The sequence below is a fragment of the Eptesicus fuscus genome, chromosome 21 (assembly GCF_027574615.1).
Source record: "Eptesicus fuscus isolate TK198812 chromosome 21, DD_ASM_mEF_20220401, whole genome shotgun sequence".
NCBI lineage: Eukaryota > Metazoa > Chordata > Mammalia > Chiroptera > Vespertilionidae > Eptesicus > Eptesicus fuscus.
In genome coordinates, this window is record NC_072493.1 from 27,546,783 (window position 1) to 27,572,617 (window position 25,835).

At 47.6% G+C, this 25,835-nt stretch overlaps 1 protein-coding gene across 1 annotated transcript in view; it reads right to left on the minus strand.

Annotated features, from left to right (window-relative positions):
• Positions 1-25,835, minus strand: part of CDH13 (cadherin 13) — a 1,044,015-nt gene that overhangs the window by 15,829 nt on the left and 1,002,351 nt on the right. The window contains exon 11 of the mRNA XM_008139707.3: positions 12,661-12,803. Coding sequence (XP_008137929.2) covers positions 12,661-12,803 — 143 coding nt within the window. The remainder of the gene's footprint in view (positions 1-12,660; positions 12,804-25,835) is intronic.

Consider the following 25,835-nt stretch of genomic DNA (forward strand, 5'->3'; position numbering starts at 1 on the left):
GCACAATTCACCATAGCTAATATTTGGAAACAGCCTAAGTGCCCATCAGCAGATGAGTGGATTAAAAAACTGTGGTATATCTACACAATGGAATACTACGCTGCAGTAAAAAGGAAGGAACTCTTACCATTTGCAACAGTGTGGATGGACCTGGAGAGCATTATGCTAAGTCAGTCAGAGAAAGATAAACATCACATGATCTCACTCATTTGTGAGTAAACATCACATGATGTCATTCATAAACTGATGGACAAAAACAGATCCAGAGACAAAGAAGCATTGATCTGACTGTCAAACCTCAGAGGGAAGGCAGGGGAGGGTGGGGGGAAGGGGAAGCGATCAATCAAAGGACTCATATGCATGTATATAAGCATAACCAATGGACACAGACACAATGGGGGTGTGGGGGGCAATGAGGGGATAGTGACATATATGTAATACCTTAATCAATAAAGAAAAACAAAACAAAACCCATAATGATTCTTCACAAGCCATTTTGCTCCAATAGTTCCGGGGCCCCAGGAACTAAATACTGGAGCTTCTAGGTATTTCTCAGCACTCAGCAAAAATCCCTCATCCCTTCCCATCCCCTTTCCACCAGCAACCCCAGCCCCCAAGGAACTTCTCTGCATAATCAAATATCAGAACCAAGCATGCTATTGTGCCCACCTTCATCGATTTTCTATTTCAATAGAAGAAAAAAAAAAGCCTCAGTTTGAGGAAAACTCCTGCGATATAGAACTAGAACCATTCAGCTCATCTCCCCTGTCTCCCGCAAGGGTCAGAGGACGTCCAACTTCTGAACATGTGGAGAGGCCGCCTTGCGTGTGCAGGGGCTCCGTCTGCATGGTGTTAGAAGGTGGGAGGGCCCTGAGACAGGAATCCTACCTGTCAGTGGCTCTTAAACTGAATGGGAGGTGGGTTCCCCTTTGGGGCCCTGATGACGGTCATGGCCCTGCCTCGGAGAAATGCACCTACATTAACACTTGGGGGGGGAGGGGGGAGGGGGGGATGGTCAGCGGACACCAGAATTGCAGCTGTGGGCTCCGCGCTGGTTCAGAGCAGCTGATCCCGGACGCCTTTGTCTTAGGTGTTCTGAGGCTGAGGCCCGGAGAGGTTTAGGATGGGCTCACATTAACCAGTTGAGTCTCAGGCCTCCTTCTCCAACCTTTACTGTCCATGTCAGAATGATGTAGGTAGATTCTTCAGGCTCTTATTTCAACCATGAAAGCAAAATGAAGTCCCTAAACCATGACTTGTGTTTTAAAATTATTATTTTAATTTTTTCCCCCTATGAGCTACTATTTTTTTTGTTAATCCTCACCTGAGGATATTTTTTCCATTGTTTTTCAGAGACAGGGGAAGGGAAGGAGGGAGAGGGAGAGAGAGACAAACAGAGGAGGGAAACCTCGATATGAGAGAGACAGATCAGGGTCAGGGAGCGAACCCACAACCCAGGCACATGCCCTTGACTGGGAATTGAACCTGAGCCCTTTCGGCAGACACTCTAACCACTGAGCACACCAGCCATGGCATCTATGAACTTTTAATTTTGGTAAAATATACACAACAAAATTTACCTTCCTAAACATTAAAAAAAAAATGTTTTTATTGACCTCAGAGAGGAAGGGAGAGGGGAGAGAGAGATAGAAACATCAATGATGAGAGACAATCATTGACCACCTGCCTCCTGCAGGCCCCCCACCGGGAACCAAGCCTGCAACCCAGGCATGTGCCCTTGACCAGAGTCGAACCCAGGACCCTTCAGTCCGCAGGCGGACACTCTATCCACTGAGCCAAACCAGCCAGGGCCCTTCCTAAACGTTTTTAAGTGTCAGTGGTATTAAATACATTCACATCACCACATCCATCTCATGAATTTTTCATCTTTCCCAACTGGAACTCCGTGCCCATTCAACAACTCCCCACCCCCAGCCTTCAAATGTTGGTGGATTATTCATGAGCTTCCAAGTGCTCATGCTGCCAAACACTGGCAAGACGTGGGGGAAATGGTCCCCATTTCTTTCCCATGAATCTCGATAATGGAGTCCATTCCATCCAGAGGACTGTGGCTTTAAGAGAGGCACTGACTTCATGGAGTTGGCAGCCTGCCTGGGTCTTCCCGGCACTGGCCACCTCATGCGCCCATTGCTGGCTTTGTTGACCCCACTCAGCATGGACAGCTTATCATACCTCTCAGCACATCACACGACCAAGACAGGACCAAACTGACCCACTTCTTGATTTCAAACCAGGACAATTTAACTCGCACTTTTTACTCTGAGCTGGGATAACTGCCCACGAGAGGCTGAGCTGGCAGCTCGAGCTGGGCATCAGGCCTGTTGCCGGCCGGGCTATGCCCTTGGTCTGGTTGGTTCACTATTTTACACTTGGACTTTGCGCTCTCGGTTTATTTGGGGTAGAGCTGTGCATTTTCTATGAGAAGCAGGCTCATCCAACTGACAAAAAGGGAGGATTTATGTAGAGAAACCGAACACCCGCTACTATTCAGAGGAGGAAAAGTCCAAGCAGACCAGAGAGGTGGCTGCTTGGAGCATTCGGGGTCCTACTTTCTAGTTTTCCCTCATTTCCAGGACGAGGAAACTGGGACTCAGCTAGATTAAGTAACTTGTCCCAGGCTAAGGTCAGTGTATCACCGGTGTGAGACCTGTGGCCTGAAGACACGGTATTCCCACACCACGTGCTCTTTCCCAGAAAGTGAAAGGGATGATTGGTGATCATGACACAACCCTCCATCTGGGCCAGACTAGTGAGCACAAGGTTTTATTATATTGGCGTGTGCGGTGGGCGTCAAGCATTGGGAGAGAGGGTGAAAAGCAGTCTTCCATTTTTCCCTTATTTACATGACTAACAGTATATTGCTCTTTGTGGGAGACCTACAGAGCCGACGTCAGTACAACAGAACATGTGTGTATATGGGTCTCCCAGCTTTGATGATATGAGTGTGGATGTGATGAGAAAAAATCATATAGGAATTTTATTTAATTCAGAATTCTGGCCAAACAGGATTTGTACTTAGCCAGAAAACATTGAGATTTTTCTGATAGGTTCCATTACTCAGGAAGAAAAAAAAATCTTGTAAGAGACACAATGAAAAACAGTGTGATCCTAATCAAAAAAATATATGTGATTAGAAAAAGATGAGAAAGAAATATAGCAAAGCCTAAATAACGTTTATCTCTCCAGGTAATTAACATTCAAATAATACTTCTTTTTAATTTTCTTTATAATAACCATGATTACTATACTAATTAGAAAAAGAAATATAATCTCAAAAGTTACACAGGGATTTAGAAATATTTTGTCCAATTATACTTTACTTTCTTGTCTCTCACTCTTTTTTTAAAACAATTAGTTCATATTGAGTAAATTTAGAGTTGTGCAACTATCGCCGCTATCTAATTTTAGAACATTTCCATCACTCCTTATCCCTCCTCCCCGCAAAAAAACCCACTTTGGGCCCACTTGTACTAACTCTCCTTATCCACTTCCAGCCCTAGGCATCACTAATCTGCTTTTTTTCTCTATAGATTTCTGTTTTCTGGAAATTTCTATAGATGGAATTATATAAAATGTGATCTTTTGTGTTTGGCTTCTTTCACTTAACATTATATTTCTAAGGTTCATCTATGCGATAGCATGAATCTGTACTTCATTCCTTTTTATGGCTGAATAATATTTTACTCTATGAACAGATAATGCTTTGTTTATCAGACATTTGGGTCATTTCTATTTTTTATCTATTATGAACAATCTATACTAATAAAAGGGTAATATGCTAATTAGACTGGATAGACCGGACATCTTCCAGACGTCATTCTGGACGTCCTTCCTGACAAAGCTGGGGGCGTGGCCGACCTACAAACTGCCTGCAGCCCCTCACCCAGCCCAGCCCCACCCCCAGCGGGAACTCCCCACCCCAATCCGGGACCCCCTTCAGGGCAGGCCAGTTGGCCCCCCATCCGTGCACTAGGCCTCTATTCTATATAATAAAAGGGTAATATGCAAATTGAACCTAATTGCAGAATGACCAAAATGACCGCTGGACCAGTCACTATGAGGCGCACTGACCACCTCTTGGTCCCTTTCCCTGGCTGGCAGGCTCTGATAGCCTCATGGCCACCCGTGGTGGGGGCAGGGCCGGTGAGCGGGTGGGAACAGCCAACCTCTCAGTCCCTTCCCCCGGCCATCAGGCACCTATCACCCGATGGCGAACAGGGAACCGGGGGTGGGTGGCGGCGGGGGGCAGGGCCAGCTGCAGGCAGCTGGGGAAGATGTCCCTGATCGCAGGCCAGGCCTAGGGACTGTACCCATTCACGAATTCCGTACGCTGGGCCTCTAGTGCTGCTATAAACACCTGCATACAAGGGACCAGCTTCTCACACGTTACAATCCCCAGACAAGAAAGATAAGACTCCAAAGCCATTTATGTCATCAAGAGTCCCCTGGAATCATGAGTACAGGTGGTGTTAGGTGGGGAGCAGTGTGCAAAGTAAGGCTGCCTATGTGAAAACTACAATGGGAGAGAAATAGGAAGCTCATTTCTGAGTCCATGGGCTCTAAGCATCAGGACGGTTCTCCGTGTTTCTATTCCCCAAGTTTTCCATTTCTACCATGCTTCTATTCTGAGAGTAGTGACTGTGTCTACATTCAAGGCCTCCCTGTCTCATTTGCGGGAGAAGAGAACTGTGTGTGCAATGGGGTCTGTGCAACTGGGGCTCAGAGCAGGGAGTCCATGCCAGGGCCAAGGACAGAGAACTTATCTGGTGTCTCAAGGGAGACTGAGGCCCAAATTCTGGGAGGAAAATCAGAAGACAGGATGAATTAAGAGGAGGCAAAGTACAGATGAGGGCGCCTGAGCAAAGGTGGGGCACCCAGCTACTTTAATTGAGACTGACAGTGAGGGCTGAGGCGAGGGCAGTCAGAATGCAGGAGCGGAGGCTGTTTACAGGGCCAGGATGCATGAGTGGGGCAACCTCCTCCCCACTGAGTTCCCACTGTGTTTCTGTACATTGCATGAGCCTTCAGCAAGCAGCTGTCAGCAAATCATGCCAGAGCTTTTACTTCAAAAGAACAGGGCTCTAAACGTATCTTCAGCTGTGCTTGAAAGGGAGCCTGGACTAGGTTTCTTCTCTATAAGGCCATCCTTTGTATTGTTTTGTTCGTCCCTATGTTCTGTTTACTATGGCTTTTCAGTATCAGTATTTTACAAAATTTCTGGCATCTTCCCCATAAACCAAGAATCTCATTACTTTTGAATGCATAAGCATTTTAAAAAATTAAATTTATTGGGGCAACATTTGTTAATGAGTTTACATAAATCTCAGGTGTACAGTTCTAGACTACATCATCTGCATATTGCACGGTGTGCTCACCACCCCAAGTCTAGTCTCCTCTCATCACCATACATTTGACCCTTCTTTTCCCTCTTCAACCTCCCCATCCCCTTCCCCTCTGGTAACCACTACACTGCTGTCTGTGTCTATGAGTTTGTTTGTTTGATTTGTCATTTGCTGCTTTCTGTTTTATATCCCACATCTGAGTGAAATCATATAGTTCTTATCCTACTACTCAGCAATGAGATGAAATACTGTCATTTGTGACAACATGGATGGATCTTGAGAGTATCATGCTAAGCAAAATAAATAAGACGGCTGGCAGAGGGGGGAAGTTGGGGGTGACCAGGCCGGCAGGGGGGACAATAAGGGGTGAGCAGGCCGGCAGGGAGGGGGTCAGTTAGGAGTGACCAGGCTGGCAGGGAGGGGGCAGTTGGGGACAGCAGTCCAGGATTGTGAGGGGGATGTCTGATTGCGAGGTTAGGCCCGTTCCTGGATCTAACCCCCCAAGGGGTCCCGGATTGAAGAGGGTGCAGGCTGGGCTAAGGGGACCCCCCCCCCATGCACGAATAATTTCTAATTATTCACATAATTGGGATAAAAACTTCTTTTAGAAGAGACAATAATCTGAAATAATGGACTGTTTTAAAAAGTCAACTGTTTGGCTTTTTGTTTCCATTTTGCCAACTTTAGAGAAAAGGAAAAAAATAGGGGAAGTGCTGGTTTGGAGGCCATGTTAAACCTGGCACTTCCCTTTTATTCATTCAGTCAAAAATCACTCATTGGGACTCTACTCTGTGGCTGGGTGGATGTACAGAAAAATCAATGGCACAGGGTGCCTGCTCTTGAAACGCTAACAGTATGGCCGGAACAGACACATGAACAGATGCAGAACAGCACTGTAAGTGCGGGAAGAGATACAGGGATTACCGTCAGGGGGCTTGTGGCATGGAGTAATTAACTGCCTGGGGACAGATCAGAGGCTTCATGAAAAGATGGCATTTGAGTGTGCTGGAAGTGAGAATGCTCTGCGGAGAGAGGGAAAGCTGTTCCAGGAGGAGGAAACAGTGTGGCTATTTTGTGGGAAGAAGTACAAAGACTTTTAAGCTGGAGAATCACTTTGATAAAAGCAGAGGATGCTGGAGGCACGGAAAGGCATGGACTTGAGTGAGGAGAGAGGACACAGGGAGACCAGCTGGGATGCCAGGGTAGTAATGGGAACTGACAATGAGGGCTGAGGTGAGGGCAGTCGGAGTGGAGGGGCGGGGGCTGGATTCAGGAGGCTGAACTGACAGCCAGAATTGGACTGGGGGTGATGCGTAGGCAGGTGATTGGGTCCCAGCTTGGGGACTGTGCAGCTGGTGGTGCTATTAGCTGAACTGGGGGATAAGGAACACAGAGGAGGGCCGGCTAGGAGACACCTTGGCAGGAGGAGCTGAGCTGGCATAGGTGGGCACTGCAGGAAGCATTTTAATGCTCACATCAGTTTCCTTTCCCAGTGGAGGTCTGAGAGCAGCATGGTTAAGAGGGTTGGCTTGGCTGGTCAGGGTGGAAAGGTCCTGCTGGCAGGCAGATGAAAGTTGGCTGAATCTCCCCCTAAAGACAGGCAAGTCCCATGAACTGATGCCAATGTCCAAGGTGGCATTTTCTGGCGCATTTTCTGATACAGAGCCTGACTCTGAGTGAAGGACTCCGGCCCACTCCTTCCCTAGAAAAATGCCCAGGCCACCAACAGGGTGGTCATCAGAGGGCATTTCATAGTTTGCCTTGGATACTGATGATCCTGTACTAATATATTTAGAAAGTCCAGAAGTTCAAGTCAGCTCATTTAAATATTTATTAGGTGTTTACTAGGCACCAGGAGTTTAGTATTCATGATTTCCAGTCCTTATAACAACCCAGCAGGGCAGGTGGGGAAACTGAGGCTGAGAGGGCACAAGTCACACACCTAGGGTGGCACAGCTAAGTTGGGAGCAGGCTCGTTTCGAGGTGTAGGGGGCACCGGGCCACGCCCTCTGGGCTACACGAGCAGCCTGCAGGTGGCTCTGACCCTAGCCTCTGCCAGCAGTGCTTTTTTTTTTTAATATATATATTTTATTGATTTTTTTACAGAGAGGAAGAGAGAGGGATAGAGAGTTAGAAACATCGATGAGAGAGAAACATCCATCAGCTGCCTCCTGCACACCTCCTACTGGGGATGTGCCCGCAACCAAGGTACATGCCCTTGACCGGAATCGAACCTGGGACCTTTCAGTCTGCAGGCTGATGCTCTATCCACTGAGTCACACCGGTTTCGGCTAGCAGTGCTTTTATTGGGCTGTTTTCTCAGGGACAGAATGGTAGGTAGTATTTTCAACGTGATTGATATGTTCCTGGTACTTGAAGTAACAAGGAATGATGGCTGAGTCTTCCATTTATTTTTCTTCCTCAATTACTATAACAGCTGAGATAAGGGGTGCTAAACGGGCTTAATTGGGTTGCCATCATAACTAATGGCTTGGTTTTATCCAAACTAGCATCTTTTAAGTAGAATTAATTTAAATAATCTCACTACATCCTCCTTGCGGTCTAGAGCTTGGTTGATCTACAAAAAAGAGAAAGACCATAAATTGAGGCCTCATTCTAAGGTTCACATGCCCCGGTGTCCTCAGTTCGGGGGCCGTTGTTATTCAGTCGTTCAGTCGTCATTTCCGATGGGGCTGGGTAACTCTTGTGTCTTTTAATCAATCTAAATGTACTTTGCACAATATTTCAATTTTGCCTCAGCTGGTGCGATGGGAACATCCATCACATAGGGGCTGAGGGAAAGACAGGTGGGGACATGACAGATCCGAGCCTATGAAAAGTCATTATCGTGGTCTGTTCCACGTTAGTTTCACAGCTGTTAGCCTTCGTTCTCTATCTGTGTCTTCTCGGTAACCCACACCGCATTCTTCACTGACAGACGCACACTTACTTTATATAAGTTGCCAAGTCATGAAAACATGCAGCAGAACTTAGCGATAATTGGGCTTGTTTTGTTGCTAGCATTCCCTTATTCTTAGATTAGATGGGGAATACAACACTTTTGCGAATCATGTAAAGACTTACTATGGACTCTAGAGAGAATGAGCTTTCTAGTTCAGAGCATTTTATATGGGAAGAACTAAAGCCTTGGGAAGAACTAAAAGGGATACTTATATATATTTTTCCTTTTTAAAAAAAATATATTTTATTGATTTTTTACAGCGAGGAAGGGAGAGAGAGAGAGAGAGAGAGAGAGAGAGAGAGAGAGAGAGAGAGAGTTAGAAACATTGATGAGAGAGAAACATCGATCAGCTGCCTCCTGCACACCCCCCTATTGGGGATGTGCCCGCAACCAAGGTACATGCCCTTGACCGGAATCGAACCTGGGACCCTTCAGTCTGCAGGCCGACGCTCTATTCACGGAGCCAAACTGGTTAGGGCTCCTTTGTCTTTTAAACTCTGCATAGCGTGGGTGCTGGGAGAAAGGGCATTTGGACTTATCTGAGGCCCAATATTGTCTTTGGAGTTTGGAGTCACAATTCAAACCTTCTCTGAGGGCATATGAGACGTTCAGTAATAACTGTGGCATGCTGAACCCTGCACAGTGTCAGACCAGGAGGAGTGAAAGATGAGGTTGTAGGTGAAAAGGGGCAGGAAGACCAGCCTGACAGAAGCCTGAGCAAAAGGCCCTGAGCCAGGAAGCAGCAGCCCGCTCTGCCTGTCCTGCTCGCGCCATCCCCAGGGGGATTCCAGAATCTTCGGAGAAATTGCTTGTGGCAGTTTGCAGCACACATAAGACAGTGAGACTAACATTTGACCTTTCTGGTGATTACCTGAGCAGGGTGGTAATCACATCGGGACTAGCCCAGTGCTAATTGCTGCTGCTTTGTCCTCCTCAGCATCCCCAAAGCGACTCCATCTTATTCCATTCCTGAATGTTCTCTTTCCATCGCGGTATTTTCCTTAACAATTATTATCTCTCTCTCTCCCCCCCGCCCCCCCCACTTTCCTTTAAAGATAGGCCAGCAGTTCTGTGTCCGCTGAAGCCTTTAATAAAAGCCTTCCCGTACTCTGCGGCACTATCTTAACCTTTTCAGAAAATCTGGACCACAGAAGGTAAATGATGATATTCATCTCTAAAGATAAAATGCTTGCCAGCATTAAAGGTCATACCTTATTAATCTATAGGATTAAAGGCTTTACTCTTCCAATCATTTAACTATATAGCCAGTCCTGCTTTAGCAAAACAAAAAGCATTTCCGTTATAATGAAACAATGTTGTTAGGCAATTTGTAGCCCATTAAAACTGATAACAGTTTACGAAAAATGCCTTGTACATCCTTGAGCACTCTGTGGGTTACAATTTAGCTTCTGCCCGCAGGGAGGGGCTGAAGTGTCTTTTGCACCCCAAACCCTCTATAACCCAGGCATTGCCAATATTATTGTGAAGGGTGATTCTAGATCTTTCGAGGCTAGCTTTGGGGCCCCAAGGTCCAAAGGGCTTTTTCGTTCTCTTAACCTCAGAACAGGTTGTCAGCCCTGCTTCCAACCACCCCTCTGCATTCACCATTCCGATCAGTTTCTAGCCTCGCAGAGGCACCTGGGAGAAAACTATGGTTGTTCTGAACTGAGTAAGCAGAGCTCCGTTTTACAAGTTCTGCTGTGCCCTTCTTCCCCCAGAGGGAGAGCAGAGCGTGGGCTCTGCTCTGTTCTCTCTGCAGCCATCCTCTCACTCACCTTTCCTGGCCCAGCAGCAGCTGAGGATGGTCCTTCCCAACAATGAAGAGGTGCTGAGAGGCTATCTCTAGGGTAAACCGGAACTTAAGGAATCTGTGAATGGTTATGGCCTTCCTGGGGAAGGCACAGTGGACCGGGTACATGCTCTGTGTAAAGTCATTTTTTTTTTTGTTAAGTTTAAAAAATATATTTTGTTGATTCTAGAGATAGATAGGTAGAGAGAGAGAGAGAGAGAGAGAGAGAGAGAGAGAGAGAGGAATATCAATGATGAGAGAGAACCGCTCCACACTGGGGATCAAGCTCACATCCTGGGCATATGCCCCGACCGGGTATCAGCTGTGATCTCCTGGTTCATAGGACAATGCTCAACCACTGAGCCACATTGGCTGGGCGGTTAAGTTTTTATTGAAATAGAAATGTTCATGCTTCTATAAATGCACAGCTTGAAGATTTTCCAAAGTCGGAATATACCCATATAATCCAGTTTCACAAGATCAAGAAGCCCATCCACAAAGTTCCTTCTGGTGGCAAGTAAGCAGCATAAGCCAACCCCCTCGGCACAGCACACGGGGCATTTCGAGGCCTGTTTCACGACCTGTCAGCCAGGCGAGCCCCTGCTCCGAGCCAGGCATTGTGATAGTGCCTCCGAGAGGCTAGAAACTGATCGGAACGAGACCTAGTTCCAACCTTAGAACAGCCAGGGGCCCACCTGCTCCTCCGCCCTGGCGTGGGCACATATGGGGCCTGCTGTGCCAGGCCCCCCATCCCCACATCCTTACAGGCTTCTATTAGAATGAGCCATCCTTTCCCACTCTGCTTGGAGGCCCCTCCAAGAAACTCCCTGGCTGCCCCGAGGCTGGACGAGGGGCTCCTCTGGACGTGGTTCCATCAGAACAGTATGCTTCCTATCGCCATCTTTTGTTAACTATCCCCCAAAGAACGCCTTATTCACTGAGCACAAGGACCACGTGTTGTTCATCTTACAGCCTCCAGGACCAAGCACAGGCCCGGCTCCCTGTGGGCGCCTGTCCCCGAGCTGCCTCATCAGGGCAGTTTCCTCCGCAGGAAGTATGTCTACATATTCACTCGCAGCGGCTACAACGCTTCCCTTCCTGCCTCTTGCCTCCCAGGCCGGGCGCCCTTCTAGTTTTGCTTCCTCTGCTCCACGCACCCAGGCGGCTCCACTTCCTGACCTGCCACTGACCCAAGCCCAGGCTCAAGGCCGACTTCATCTAGAAGCCGCTCTGCCTGTTGTGTGTCACCCCGCCGCCTCGCTCCCTAGACGCGCGCTCTCCGCCTTGGTGTGTGTGTGAGTGCCCAGCCTGTAGGAGGGGCTCTGAGAACTCTCAGTTCACCATTGCCGAGTGTAATGAAGGCTACACATAGAGAGACTTACAGGTAATCCTTTTGACCTGTAGGTCTCACACTGAATTTTCAGCTTCGGACACCTGGCTTTTAGGAATAATAGGGAGAGCAGACCTTCATGTGTGTTTGACACAAAAGACAGCTCGGCTTAACATATCCCCAAAACAACTCTGATCCCCCGTCTCAGCCAATGGCAAATCCCGCTAGTTTTGTGTCTGAAATATACAGAACATCCCCATGATCTGATCCCTTTTCATGCCCTCCCCTCTTACCGGTCCAAGCCACCATCTTGCCTAAATTACCATCAGTTTCCTATGAGGTCTCCCCACTCCTGCCTGTGTCCCCCACAGCTGGTCTCAACACAGCAACGGAATGGTCACGGTGTTTGAACGCTACTCAGAACTTGGCCCATTTCGCACCAAGTGGAAGCCGAGGAGGTATGGGGGCTGCCCCCCTCCCTTCAGGGATCACCCACTCTCTCTGCTCCAGTGTTTGCTTCATTCATGTTGTCACTCACTCACAAGGCTCTCTGGGGCTGCTGAGTTAAAACGATCGCACCCTGGCATCTGTGATCTCGTTTCCTGATTTCCCTGTTTCACACATAAGTAGTACGCTTTCCATTTTTCAAAAAAAAAAAAGTGTATTATGTATTTTACTCCATTTTCTTCCTCTCTCCAAAATCGTGCCAGCTGCATGGGGATAGCCATTTTTGTCTGTTCACTGCAACACCCCCAGCATCTAGAGTGGGGTCCAGCCCGTGGATGCTGACCGCTAGCTTTTGAATGAACGGCAATTGTTTTGTGAGTATGAAGCTAGCGGAGGGCACCGGGTGCTTCCCAGGGCAGCATGCCACGACTGGATGTGTGCTGCAGGCACCATTCCATCACCAGGGTTGGGTGTCACCTGGGACTTTCACCTGCAGTAAGTAAAAGACGCCAAGACGAAAGACATCGCCGTGGCTCCCTCACCGCAGGGCCGGCCTGAGTTGGAGCCCAGTGAGCCCTCTGCTCCGACCTCGAACGCGACAAAGACCTGAGAACTCTGGGACTTGGCTGCTGTGTGCTTCCACGTTAGCTTTCCGCGCCGCCGCACACTTACATTCTTCCCCAAAACACTCCCAGGCATATCAGAGTAAGTGAAAAAGATATTTACAACGGAAAAGTACGTGCTTGATGGCATTTAAAGACTCGCTCACCACTGTCGATGGCCAGGAAGAGGGCAGTGTAGACGCTGTTGTGGACGAACGGGGACTCGCGGTCCAGCACGGCGGTGGTGTCCACAGTCCCGTTGATGGGGTTAATGTCCAGCCAGCCTGCTGGGTCCTTGTAGACAGAATACCTGGAAAAGTCCCAAACAAGCACCGGATCACATTCCAGACAGGTTCAAGACGTTTTCAGAGTGCTGGTACACGCTCCTGTGCTGAGTGCCCGATAATCCTCATCTTAACACAAATCCAAAAATATCATTACAGGTGCAAGGTTCATTCAGAAAGTAATGGCTCAGCTTAGGGCCTGCTCCACGCTAAGCATCATGACAAGCCTGTGAGGAGGGGACTCTTCTCTGCCCGTCTCCCAGAGAGGCAAAGCTCACAGCTCCTCTCCTGAGTCCAAGTCCAGTTTTTAAAAATAAACATACATTTTTATTGATTTCAGAGAGGAAGGGAGAGGGAGAGAGAGAGTGCCTCCTGCACTCCCCCTAACTGGGGATCGAGCCCACAACCTGGGCATGTGCCCTGACAAGGAATCAAACTGTGACCTCCTGGTTTATAGGTCGATGCTCAACCACTGAGCCACATGGCCGGGCCTGTCTTTCATTTTGACAGCGATTTTATACGTCTACCTGCAAACCCCTACCTTCTAGGACCCAGCTGACATGTCTCCTCCTGGTCAAGTGTATGAGATCCCCAGTTAGAATTAGTCATTCTCTCTTCTAGGTCCTTGCTGGGTATGTGCATAGATTAAAATGCCTGTTAGAGTGTAATATGGGCCCTTGTGCATCTGCTGCCTTCTCTGAGCTTCCTCTAATTTTATTTTACTCCTCACCCAAGGATATTTTTCCATGGATTTTTAGAGAAAGTGGAAGAGAGAGGGAAAGACAGAGAGAAACATCGATGTGAGAGAAATACATCCATTGGTTGCCTCTTGCATGTGCCCTGACCAGGGGCTGGACCGGGGAGGAGCCTGCAACTGAGGTACGTGCCTTTGACCAGAATCGAACCCGGGACCCTTTGGTCTGCAGGTCAACGCTCTATCCACTGAGCCAAGCCAACTAGGTCATTCTCTGAGCTTCTTGATGTCAGGAAGAGGTAGACTTGGCTGAACTACTGCCTGCCTATTGTGCCTGGTTTTGTGCTAAATAATTTAGCATCACATTTATTTTCGTGGTTCACAATCACCAAATAAAGTTGGTATCATCCCTGTTTTAAAGATAAGATAACCAAGATTCAGAGAGGCTTAGCAACTTGCCAAAAGCAGCGCAGCTAAGAAGTGGCAAAGCTGGAATTCAGGACAGGTGTGCCAGATTCCAGGCATGTGTGGATCTTAACCAGGAAACAGTGTGTTACTTATGCCCAGGGCCAGGTGTTGGCTATTCTGCATCCCCAGGGCCAAGATGAATGCCTGGCACATGGTGGCTGCCTAGTAAATGTTAGTGCGGTACATCCTTTCTCTTTCAGTTGCAACAATCACAGAAATAGAAAATGCAAAGAAAGGTAACATTTGTTTCCCATTTTGTAGGTAGCAAGTTCACCCTTGATCTAGGAGTGGTTTGTGGTGGTTAAACATATTTGAAATAATGAAAAATTTAAACAGACCACAATTTATTCTCTGATTTCTCAACTCAGAGTTTAGAATATAAATGGAAACAGAAATAATCGAGCTTTTCATGTTGGCAATGAAACAATGCTCTTTGTCTCTCCCTCTGTCATGTTTTGGTCTGGTGATGCTGCGGTTTTGCAGCCCAGTGAACATGTTTGCTTCCTCTCCTGTGTAAGACGTTGTTATATGCAGTTCAAGGCTGGGGCGTGACCTTGGGAGCTGTCCCCTAACAGCAGTGCACAGTGGGTGAGGCCTGTGCGCATCACATTCCCCATGAAAGCAATGCTGGGGGTGGCGGCGGGGGGGGTGGCGGGGGGGGGGGGTCACAGGCCAGCATCTCACTGTTTTCTTCCTTAACAAACAATCAGGCATCCATTGCTGTGTTATTTGTGTTTCCACAGGGCCCTTCAATTTTGTTTCCCTCTGTTATTTCATTTGTTGCCTCTTCCCATCGGAGGCCTTGATGCCAGCGTGCTGCTCCTACCAGAATCCCAGCCACGGAGAGGACAGGGCCGTGGAGTTTGCGGAGCACCCCCAAGTGTCCAGTGCTGGTGACGCTGTGTCCACGCAGTCCAACCAAATGAAGAGCTGGGTGGATGACCCTGAATGTGGGGGGTCACCCTCCCCAGCCTCGGAGCTTTCTCCCCAAAAGGGAGAGCAGCAGCTCATGGCCTCCAGCCAACCTGCTCCTCTGCTGCCCGGCCCGTGGGCCCTGCTGTCAGATCTGCCCTTTTGACCAACTGGCCTGGCTCTCTGCGTAAACTTCTGACATTTTCAAAGCTGTCTTTTTAATAAACCTTTCGGTGTAAAAATACCAGCGTGTGAGTTGTTTTCTGTGCTTCTGGGCTTGAAAAATGCATATGCCTTATTAAATTGGAATTTCCGGGCAATTTATCTGTAATGTGAACTTTGCTTGTTATTGGGGAAGAAAAGCCAAATTAAAACAGGACTCCTTTCTGTCTGTAATATAGCCACGCAGGAGCTGCTTGAGTGCTCGCCAAAGCTCAGCAGCTCCCAAGTGTCAGCCAGGGGATGCCCGGCAGGCTCATTAGCGGGATCAGGCAGTGTGGGGTGTGGGGACGGGGCACCCAACCACATGCTCGGGCCCTGCACCCTCCCGGGAAGCGGGGTTACTGTCAGCAGGCCCCAGCAGAGCGGGAAGAGAGCTCTCAGGAGAGAGGCCAGGCAGGTGTGGACTGGGAAGAACTTGCAGAGCAGCGGCTGCGGCTCAGCCCTCAGGGGCCCTGGTCCCGGTGGGAGGAGGAGGAGACTCAAAGGTTTGACACGGCCCTTCTGCAGGCTTCTTGGGCTCACGCTCTGCGCTGTGGGGATCCATGTTTGCTCAGCATTGATACACAAACCATATGGGCTCGTACAGCCTTCCTTTTGTTTTAGATTAAAAATGTGACAAAGGAATACAGTGCAATTAGTACAGGAATAGCCAAATGGATCAATGCCATATAATAGAGCACTGGAAATGGGCCGGTTACAGATAAATATAGATATCTAATATATACCTAATATATATTAGCCAGAGATCTATCGATCTATTTATCTACCCATCCAGATAGATTTTATAGGTAATTATAAAAGGTTTGTAAAGTTATTGTTTGATATAAGTAGCACGCTCAATTGTTTGGGAAAGCTAGACCTTTCCAAAAACTGTGTTGACTCATTGTCCGTTTGGGGGGGAACACAGGTGGATATCTTTGTGGTGCCTTTTGACCCTGGGGCATGTTAGAATATATGTAAATGCACAGAGAGGTCTTGGTGTTTGTTCACAAACTGGTAGCATGGATTACCTGGGGAGCGGATTTGCGTTTGGGGGGTGGTGGGTGGGGGTATATCAGAGGAAGCCTCCAGGAGCCCAGGGCTTTGCAGACACGCCACAGCAATGGAAACTGGTCTACAGCAAACACTAATTGGGGACCATCAGCAATATCCTGGCTGATATTACAGGGAGGGTTGGTTTTTTTGGGACCAACATAGGAGCCTCACTGCAGCTCATCCTCAACGAGGCGTTAGTGAGGATGGGAAAGACTATGAGAGCCTGGACAATGCAAACGAAGGAAAGGGAAGTGCAGAGGGACTTCCTCGTCCTGCTCAGGAAGCAAACGGCCCTGCAAAACCTGGGAGAGAGGAAACAGCAGGCGCCTCTCAGCTCCCCATTAGTTCCAGCCCAGCGGCCCCTGTGTTAGATGGAATACCTGCATGACTGACTCACATCAACCACTTTATTTAAAAACAGAACTAGGAAGTTATAGAGTTCTCAGGGGAAGGACATACACTGGTTTCAAATAGTGCATGTGGTGGCTCTGAGTATAAAGGAAAGGGCACATGCCAAATCTTCTGACAGAAACACAGCAGAGACTCGAGGGCCAGTGAATTCCCGAATCCCAGTTCCAGTAGATGCCACAGCCCATCACAGGGCCCATGGGGACGCCAGACACTGCGTTCTTCCCTTCTCCTGGGGAGCCAGCGCGAAAGAAAGCAGCCTTAGTCACAGGAAGGACTTCCCAGGGATGCGGAGATGCCACAACCAGCGGACGTGGACAAGAAGAGCTGTCCAGAGAGTGGCCTCAGGAGGACCTCCTAGGGTGGGGAAGATGAGGATAGAGCTGGCCTCGCCTAGTGTGGGGCTATGACCTTCTGTGGCTCAGTAACAGCTGGAGACCGGGTAGGAACTGCTGATGCCTCTAGACCCTTCCCTGGACACCCCCACCCCGGCATCTCAGAGCCCCTGGTGGTCCTCTACACGAGGCTCTACTAGATCACAATTCCGACCAACATTCTCATGGCAGCTGCCATCTCATGAAGGCAACGTACCAAGGCTGGGTTGGTTCCCCCCAGACACTCTGACTCCGATTATGAAAATAAGCAAAGCACACTATGTCTAAGGAGATACCTCCCACCCCTGCAATGGGTCCAGTAGGGCTGGTGTAAGCCATTATCTCTGTTCCTTTGTAGGAAGTAGGAGGCGAGACCACTAGGGATCATCTTTTGTTTGGACCTCTGCACGGCACCCGACTCTTTGCTTCTGTTCTACTGATCACCCTCCATTCTCCAAAGAGCAACCAGCCTCATCGTTTTCAATTCGATGTCATATTGTGTGAGTCCCTGCATAGAATCCTCTTTGGGTATAGAATAAATCCAAGCTCCTGGCCATGGTCTCCAAGGCCTTGCCTAACTATCCACCCTCATTTCCTGCCTCTTTCCTCACCTTCGCTAAGCTCTAGACACATGGGCCTTCCTTTTGTTCCTTCAAAATAGCAAGTTTGTTCTAGTCTCAAGTCTTTCTCACTTTGGCTCACAGATTTCCCACTTGTCTCCTTAGATTTCCTCATGTGCCTTATCACCATCGAGATCTCAGCCACAGCACTGGGCTCTATGTCCCCGGCAGAGACATTGCGGATGGGCCTATCTGAAGTCTGCCTCCAACCCTGGCTGCTTTCTGACTTAGAATGTGAGCTCCCTGGGACAGTCACCTCATCTCTTCATCAGCCCTCCATGCTGGTGCCTGGACAGGGCCTGGACCACACTGACTAGGTAGGGGCTCACTTGTCGAATGAATGGATGGGTGAGTGACTGAAAGTACAAGCCTTCTTCAACAGGCTTTGAATGACTCATATCCTGGAAGACCCAGAATTCTAAAGAATTTTGTCCTGAGGTGCCCATCCGTCCCTTCCCCCCTGGATGGCCCTCTCTGTCAAAAGGGCCACTGCACCGTCTTTCTCTTTTGTCACAGCCAGACTCCCACCCAGACGCTGCTGCAGACCTCCCTTCTGTGGCTCAGACTTCTTACATACTGTCAACAAGGGCTTAATCAGGTGAGCCCATGTGTCAGGGGTCCCAAAGACCACCCTGGGGTCAGGGACTTGCTAGGAGGACCTACAGGACTCAGGATGTATATCCCCATGCCTGGGAATTATTACCATAGAGGACGCAGAGCAAAATCAGCACAGGGAACAGCGTTGGGTGAAGTCTGGGGGAACCAGGCACCAGGTTCCAGAGTCCCCTCCCAGTGGAGTCCCCCAGGATGTGCTGAACTCCCCCAGAAATGAGTTATGATGACACATGGAAAGCGCTGCCCACCAGTGAAACTTATTGAAAAATGACTCAGTGCCCAGGTTTTTGTTGGAGGCTGGCCATGTAGCCACCCTCTGCCTAGCATGGGGCAAAATTCCTGACTTTCGGAAGGAAAGCAGGTGTTCAGCATAAACCATATTTGTTTGTTCAACACCTTAGGCACAGGGAGCCACTCTTATCAGGTAGAGTGGTAGGACCCTCCTGAGATCCAAGTTCCCAGATGCCAGCCAAGGGCCAACCTTGCAAGAAGGGCTTTCTGGGACCTCAGTCTCTGGCCTGCTGTGTTCACTCTTTTCTGAGTACAGGGTCCATGGTCCATGGTGGGTCAAAAGAAATTCGACTTATTTTTGGAAATAACTCAGTTCTTGTTTCTCCTAAAACCATTTTAATTCTAGGGAACACATGTCAAAACCCTCGAGGAAGCTGGAAATCACAAAGGAACATGTTCTGTTAGGCAAGGTGGTAGCTGGCTTCAACCCTCTCACGTTTACTTAAGGACACATTGATTAGGTGTCCTGTGTTCATTGTAGAAAATTAAGGGAATAGAGAAAAAAGCACTATTAGAGTCTTAATCTATAGCCTTTTAGCTTATGTGTAGATATATATATATGCACACAGGCATGTTCTCAACGTGAGCATACTGTTCACTCACTCATTTTGTATAAATGTTTACTGAGTGTCTCAGTGACAGGCACTGAGTGCTGGGTATGCAACACTGGATTCCCTGCTTTGTTGTAACTTATACTGTAGCAGGGAAAGAGGATTAGTAATTAGAAACTGCCCAAATGGTTATTTAATTACACGTATGATTAGAATTGTGAAGGCAGTTTCCCTCACATAACACATCTTGTGCAGGGAAAGTTTTTAATATTTTTAGTATTTACTTTCTGTTGATGTATCTAGAACTGGAAGCACACATTCATTGATTGCCAAGGAAGTGCCACACAATGTATGTACATTATTGGGTGTCATCAGCCCATCAACCAGGGAGGTAGATCTTATCACCCCCATTTGACAGATGAGGAGACAAAGGTTCAGAGTGGACCAGTAGCTTACCCACATCATATAGCTTTTAAATAGAACTGTGCTTTCAATGCAGATCTCTGTCTCCTAAACATAGCCTGTATTTTTTGTTGGCCTTGGAAGGAGCCCATGAGGGTTGTCATTTTTCTATACTATTGCTTCTCCAATTCTGGCATTCACCAGGCTTGTTGAGTATGATCGGGCCTTTTCATTTTTACCAGGTTCTCCAGGGGGTTCTGATTGCCCAAAGCTTGAGGTCCTCATTCTACCCATAATGATGAAGCTTGGAGCTGAAACCCTGGGGCTAGATCCGGTGGCTGAGTTTTTCTTAGCACAGGGGTGGGGAACGTCCCGCCCTCGGGCCATAAAGCCCGCAAAATCATTTGGTCTGGCCCCGCCAAGGCAGTAGGGTTGAGTTAATGTGTTTGAGCAAATATAGCAGGCTAATTTTTAAGTTGATAATTTTGTATGTCATGTTAATGATGTTTTAAATATCTAAGTGGCCCTTGCAGAAAAAAGGTTCCCCACCCCTGCCTTAGGGGGATAATTCAGGAACAAACGTTTGGAATCTACAGAATGGTAACATTTCCTAACTCCCTCTCAAACTATTAACATTTCCTTAAAATCATATTTCTGTTTACAAAAAATCATACATATTTGAGAAAGGTTTAGCATCATATAGCACATGTATATGAATTTAGAAATTCTTTATCATTAGAAATTCTCAAATAATATTGGTGTAAGCTGTTTTTTTATTGGAAGGCTCATATTCACAACATTTAAGTCAAACTTAGAGACTTTCCCTGGAACAAATGTCTCAGTTTGATAAAGATATAAAGAATAACTGAGGTCTGAGAATGATTTACTCTAAAAAATAGTCCCTCAGTCACTTTCTGCTTTTGCTAGTGGAGAGAAAGCGGTGGGCCCCAGCGAAGGTGCAGCTGACGTAGTGAGCATCATGAATCAGGGATGTGCCTGCAGAAAAACCCTTTCCTGCCAGCCCCACCGGCTCCTCAGCTGTGAGTCCTGCACAGACTGAGCCCTCCCTGGCAAGCAGAGGGACCTGCCATTCCCAAGGCACCAGCTACTTGCCGGGCGACCTTACACATCATCCCTAAACACACTCCCACCCCGTTCCAGGCAAGGCAAGTCGGCTTCTCGATTTTCCCAGCAAAGGTCACGCCTGCTCTCTTTTTTGAGGCCATTAATCCTTTGCCAAAATTTACCGCGGAGCTCCTTACATCGGCTGCGGCTGCCGCAGGACCTTTGTGTGCCTGCAGCAGGACTTGGCCCTGACCGGGTTCATTCTAGTTGGGGTTTCATCCCGTTTTGCTAAATCATTTCCCAAGATGGCTTAGGAAGCCGTTCACCCTGCCTGTGAAACTCGTGCAAATGCAGCAGGCACTAAGGAAAGGAAGCCATGTCCTCAGGCTGCTTATGAGCGTCTTCACAGGTCCTCTCATTGTTGCTTCCGGCAAAATTGATCCCAGAGAAATATAGAGAAAACTGAAACACAGATTCAATGTGCAAAGCCCAAATTTAACACTGTCAGAAAAGTCGGGAAAATGGGACCTTGATAAAGTGACTAAAATGTGGCTCTTTGAGTGACAGACTGGGACTTCAGAAACTCTGCTCTCCCACACCCACGAGAGCACTTGTCAATTCCAGATGAAAACATGTTACCACTTCGGTGTTGGCGGAAGCATTAAACAGATGCTTTAAAGATGCGACCACAAGATGGTTTCCATTGTTCATGCGCACTATCATTAATTTCATCATTAGTGATCAAGCCTGGCTCCTCTTACGGGCACTGTCAGGGTCAGGGTTAAGTTTCCCATCTGCATATCTATGTTGGTGGTTTTTCCCCAAGCACTAGTAACCACACCCAGAAACGAACAGGGGGATGACTTGGAACTTGGTACGAGTTGGAAGACGTAAGCTTTCCTTGGTGTGAGGCTTTTCGCCCATTCGTTCACTGTGCTCCTGGGTCCGAGAATGCACATAGGAACAAGACCTGCAAGGACGGCCTGACTAGTGCCCTGGCGACGTCATGAGTGAATTCCTGGCCACGTCTATAATTGTCTCCAACATCCCACCCTGCTCAATCCTGGTGGGCAGGCTTAGTGAGGCGGCCTCTCGGTGACCAGAACCCTCCAAATATGACACAAATGCAGCAGAGAGTACACCTGCCAATCTCCCCAAAGATGCAAGGTGCCAGGATGTTGGACCAGGGCAGGGACGTAAGTCAACCCGGACAATGAGGATGCAGCAGAGAGAAGCCAGTCAATGGCGGAAGAAAAGAGAGCAGAGTAAGTTTACAGGAGCCTCAGAAAGGAGTCGATTTGAGGAGTGAAGGGTCAGGAGAGGCCCTTTGGACGACAGCTTAGCCCTGGAATGGCTGGCAGGACACTTCTTGATGACTGTGCTGCCCAAGCTGGGTGTGGAGGTAGTGAGTACATCATGGGATGTGGCTGGAAAAGTTCCGTCAAAAGCAAACAATCATGGTTCATCTGTGCTCACTCAAGATTAGTGTATGTTAAAACAAACTCATAAACAAACTTATTGTCATCATTTTTTCTTTCCAAAATAAGATCTTAATCAAATCTTTTTCTTGGTTTTGAGTTAGATCGTAGTCCCCACTTTCCTCTCCCTATCTTCTTTAGAGAAGGGCTGCTGTGGTCCCTGCCCTTGAAGATTCATGCTTTGGAGTTCATGAGCTGGACCAAAGGCGTGGAGGCAGGACTTTGGGGGTTCTGAGCCTTCATGCTGAGATGGTTCCTATGAAATCACTTCAGGCCCATATGCTTCCACCTAGGACGCTGAAGACCTAGACTCACTATGGGCCATAAAACATTCTCAGGAGGAAAAAAAAATACCTGCTAATTCCAACTCCAGAGAACCTGCCACTTTTTCCTGGAAAATCTCAACATGTTTGTAAATAGTTAAAACCAAAGGTAAGACCTCAGCACCAGCCTTCCCTTTGCTCTGGAACAAGCCCCTTTGGTTCTTGTGCATTTCTGATCAGGCTTGTTTAAGGATATTTTCATGTTAACGTCCCTTTAGTGATGGGGAGAGTTTTCAGTGGCTGCTCATCTTTATCACCCCCAGGGCCCAGGGCCGGGGCAGGTATGGAAGGCCCACATAGCATTGATCTAATTAGCTAAGAATTTCAGTCAAGATTTGCCCCAGCTCCATGCCAGCCAGGACCCTGCAGCCTGCTCCCCAGGATCACCCTCCCATCCCCACAGAGGCTAACTGGGTTCTCGTTCTCTCCCTTGGCCAGCCTTCCTCCTGCCAGCCTGTATGCTGGGCCAGGCCAGGGCAGAGGCTGTGAGGCAGGGTTTCCAGGGATAAGGGTCTCCCAGAAAGTCATCACATGAGCACAAGTGGGCCAGACAGCAGTGTCCAGGGGCCTGGGCTCCCTAGACACCCACTTTGGGAGACTTTGGGTGACCAACTTTAAACAAAAGCAGCCTCTCTTTCTCTGATTTCCAGGAAGAGGCTTGGATTTCTTCTTTGCCCTGCACGCATGTGCATACTCTTAGCCCAATGTCCTCTAGCTCAAGAGATCATCGCCTGCCCATTATTTCCATTTGGTCAGTCGATCACCAAACTTTAATAACACTTTATTACAAGGCTAAAACGCAAACTAATATGAAGTGAAATTGTTTTGGTGTTTCAGAATTTGTGATGGGCAAGGCCTCCACAGCATGTGGCTCAGGTAAGGGACCTCTTTGACCAGGTCTCAGTGTGGTACAGCTTATAGGTCAAGTTCAGCTTTTGTCCACTTAAGCCAATGGCGTGGTGTGTCTGAGCCAGGTGCATTGTTTCCTAGGGTGGGTTGTCTTGAAGAAACATGCCCATTGGGAGAGCAGAGTGGGATGTCTGAAGACCAGCATGGGAGAGTTAATCAATCCCTCCGCATTTGTTCTCCGAGTTTATTTTTATTGGGTGATTAATTGACATGCCATGGCCTTTGCTCCAGCACCTGAGTCTGTGAGCCCAGCTCGGATCGAAAGCATATTGGTGCCTCTGAGAAGTCGATAAAGGCGGCTGGCTGCCACAGGGCCTGCAGTGAGATGGATGGCTGAGCCTCACACTGTGCCATGAAGGTCAGTGATCACGGCCTGCAAGCTGCCACAGGGAGGGTCTTACAGGCAGCCATGCTCAGCTCAGGTGCTGGGCCTTCTCCCTCTGGTGGAGTCCAACCAGCGAGTGCTCTCAGACACTGTTCCTTACGGAGGCCAGTGCTTGGGATCCAGGAGAGTCTGGGCTTCAGATGGAGAGACCACCCCTGGGAGCACATCTCCAGTGTCCTTGACATGACTCAGTCTACAGAAGCCATCCTCAAAACAGGTGATTCCGTGGTTCCTCTGTGGGAGCGAGTTGGCAGGTTATTTCCCACCACAGAGCACATAGAACCACACATTCTCAGCCCTGGGTGTTGATTTCATACACTCACTCAAGGCATAGTTTTTGAATTCCTGCTCTGTGCCCAGTGCTCTGCTGGGGTCTGGGGGATTGCCGTGAAGAAGGCAGAGAGCTCCCTGCCCTCCTGAGACTTCCCTTCACCAAGAGCATTTATCAGCCAATACTGAACTTTGCATAGGAGGTGGTGAGGGCCCAGGGGAGGAACTGTCTTCCTCTGCTCTTATAGGCAGTGACTAGTCACATGTCTGGTCCATCATAGGCTTAGTCAAGGACAGGTCAACAGATAGGAAAATGAATGAGCAAACCCTCCCCGCCCCCCCCAAAAAACAACACACCAACATATGTATATACAATACAGTATATATACACATATATCTATATCTATATCTAAAATGTGCATGTGTGTGGTATATGGTATAAAATACCAGATATATGTTGGGCATGTATGTGTGTATATACACTAAAAAATATATTCGTATTACATTATATATAGTATATAATGTAATATGGTTATTACATCCTTATTATAAATTGAATGTTTGTGTGTTCCCCCACTCCAATTCATATGTGGAAGCCCCAATTCCCAGTGTGGCTATATTTGGAAATGAGTCCTCCAAAGAAGTAATAAAGGTTAAATGAGGTCATAAGGATGGGGCCCTATTCTGATAAAATTAGTGTCTTTATAAAAAGAGACACAGCCCAGCCGGTGTTTCTCAGTGGTTGAGTGTCAGTCAATGTACCAAGAGGTCACCTCTTCCATTCCTGGTCAGGGCACATGCCCGGTTGTGGGCTTGGTCCCTAGTAGGGGTCTTGCAGCAGGCATCCAATCAATGTTTCTCTCTTATTGATGTTTCTATCTCTCTATTCCTCTACCTTCCTCTCTCTCTAAAAATCAATAAAAAATATTAAAAAAAAGAAGAGATACCAGAGAGCAACTGTCTCTTATTTTTTTCTCTCTCCCCTCCAGGTGCACGCACTGTGGAAAGGCCATGTGAGGACACAGGAAGAAGGTGGACATCCTTAAGCCAGGAAAAGGGCTCTCACCAGAAACCAAGTTGGGAAGAACACTTCCAGCTTCCAGAACTGTGAGAAATAAATTTCTGTTGTTGAAGCTCCCTGTCAGTGCTATTTTGTTATGGCAGCCCTAGCAAACTAATGCAATACTATACAAATATTAGGTTGAATCATGAAGTTGCCATTTTACTCGTTAAAACCCATCAAATATCAGCAATTTCATATGGCCTAATCTAATACATAAATGTATATGCAATCAAAATGACATGTTATAATTATGTGTTTTCCCTCAGCTGGACAGTGTTCATTGAGGAAGACATGTCTTATTAATCTCTGCTTTCGCTTCTCCCCAGGCAACCACTGACTTTTGGTAAACATTGGTGACTGATGAGTAAATTACTAAGATGAGCTCTTTGATTTCCTGTTCCAGCAGAAGTCTTAAAATAGTTTCTATCAAGGCTACTTCACTCATTAAAAATAATTACCTTGCACATATTGGCATGAGCTATTGAACTGTTCACTAAGAATTTTTCTCTTCATAGGAACTCAAATTAAATGTGTTTCCAACACACACACACACACACACACACACACACACACACACACACACACACACACACACCACACACACCACTCACAGCCTGGTGTCACCCAACCTTCTTGAGTCATACCACTCAGGTACACTTGTGGGACCAGTGGATGAGAACAGGTGCCTTCTTCCCAGTTCCTGAATGGAGGTGAGGGCTAAGGGACAAGGTTTCTTTTCAGAGTGACAAAATCATTCTAAAATTGAGAGTGGTGATGGTTTTACAACTCTGTGAATATACTAAAGATCATTGAATTATATATTTGAAATGAGTAGATTGAATGGTGTGTAAATTATTTCTCAATAAAGCTGTTAGATATAAGAAAAATATCTTCAAGGAACTGAGTTTGCCATGGTTTCCAAAGCTATTAAAGCAAAACCAAACCAAACCAAACAAAAGCCAAACACCCTTCC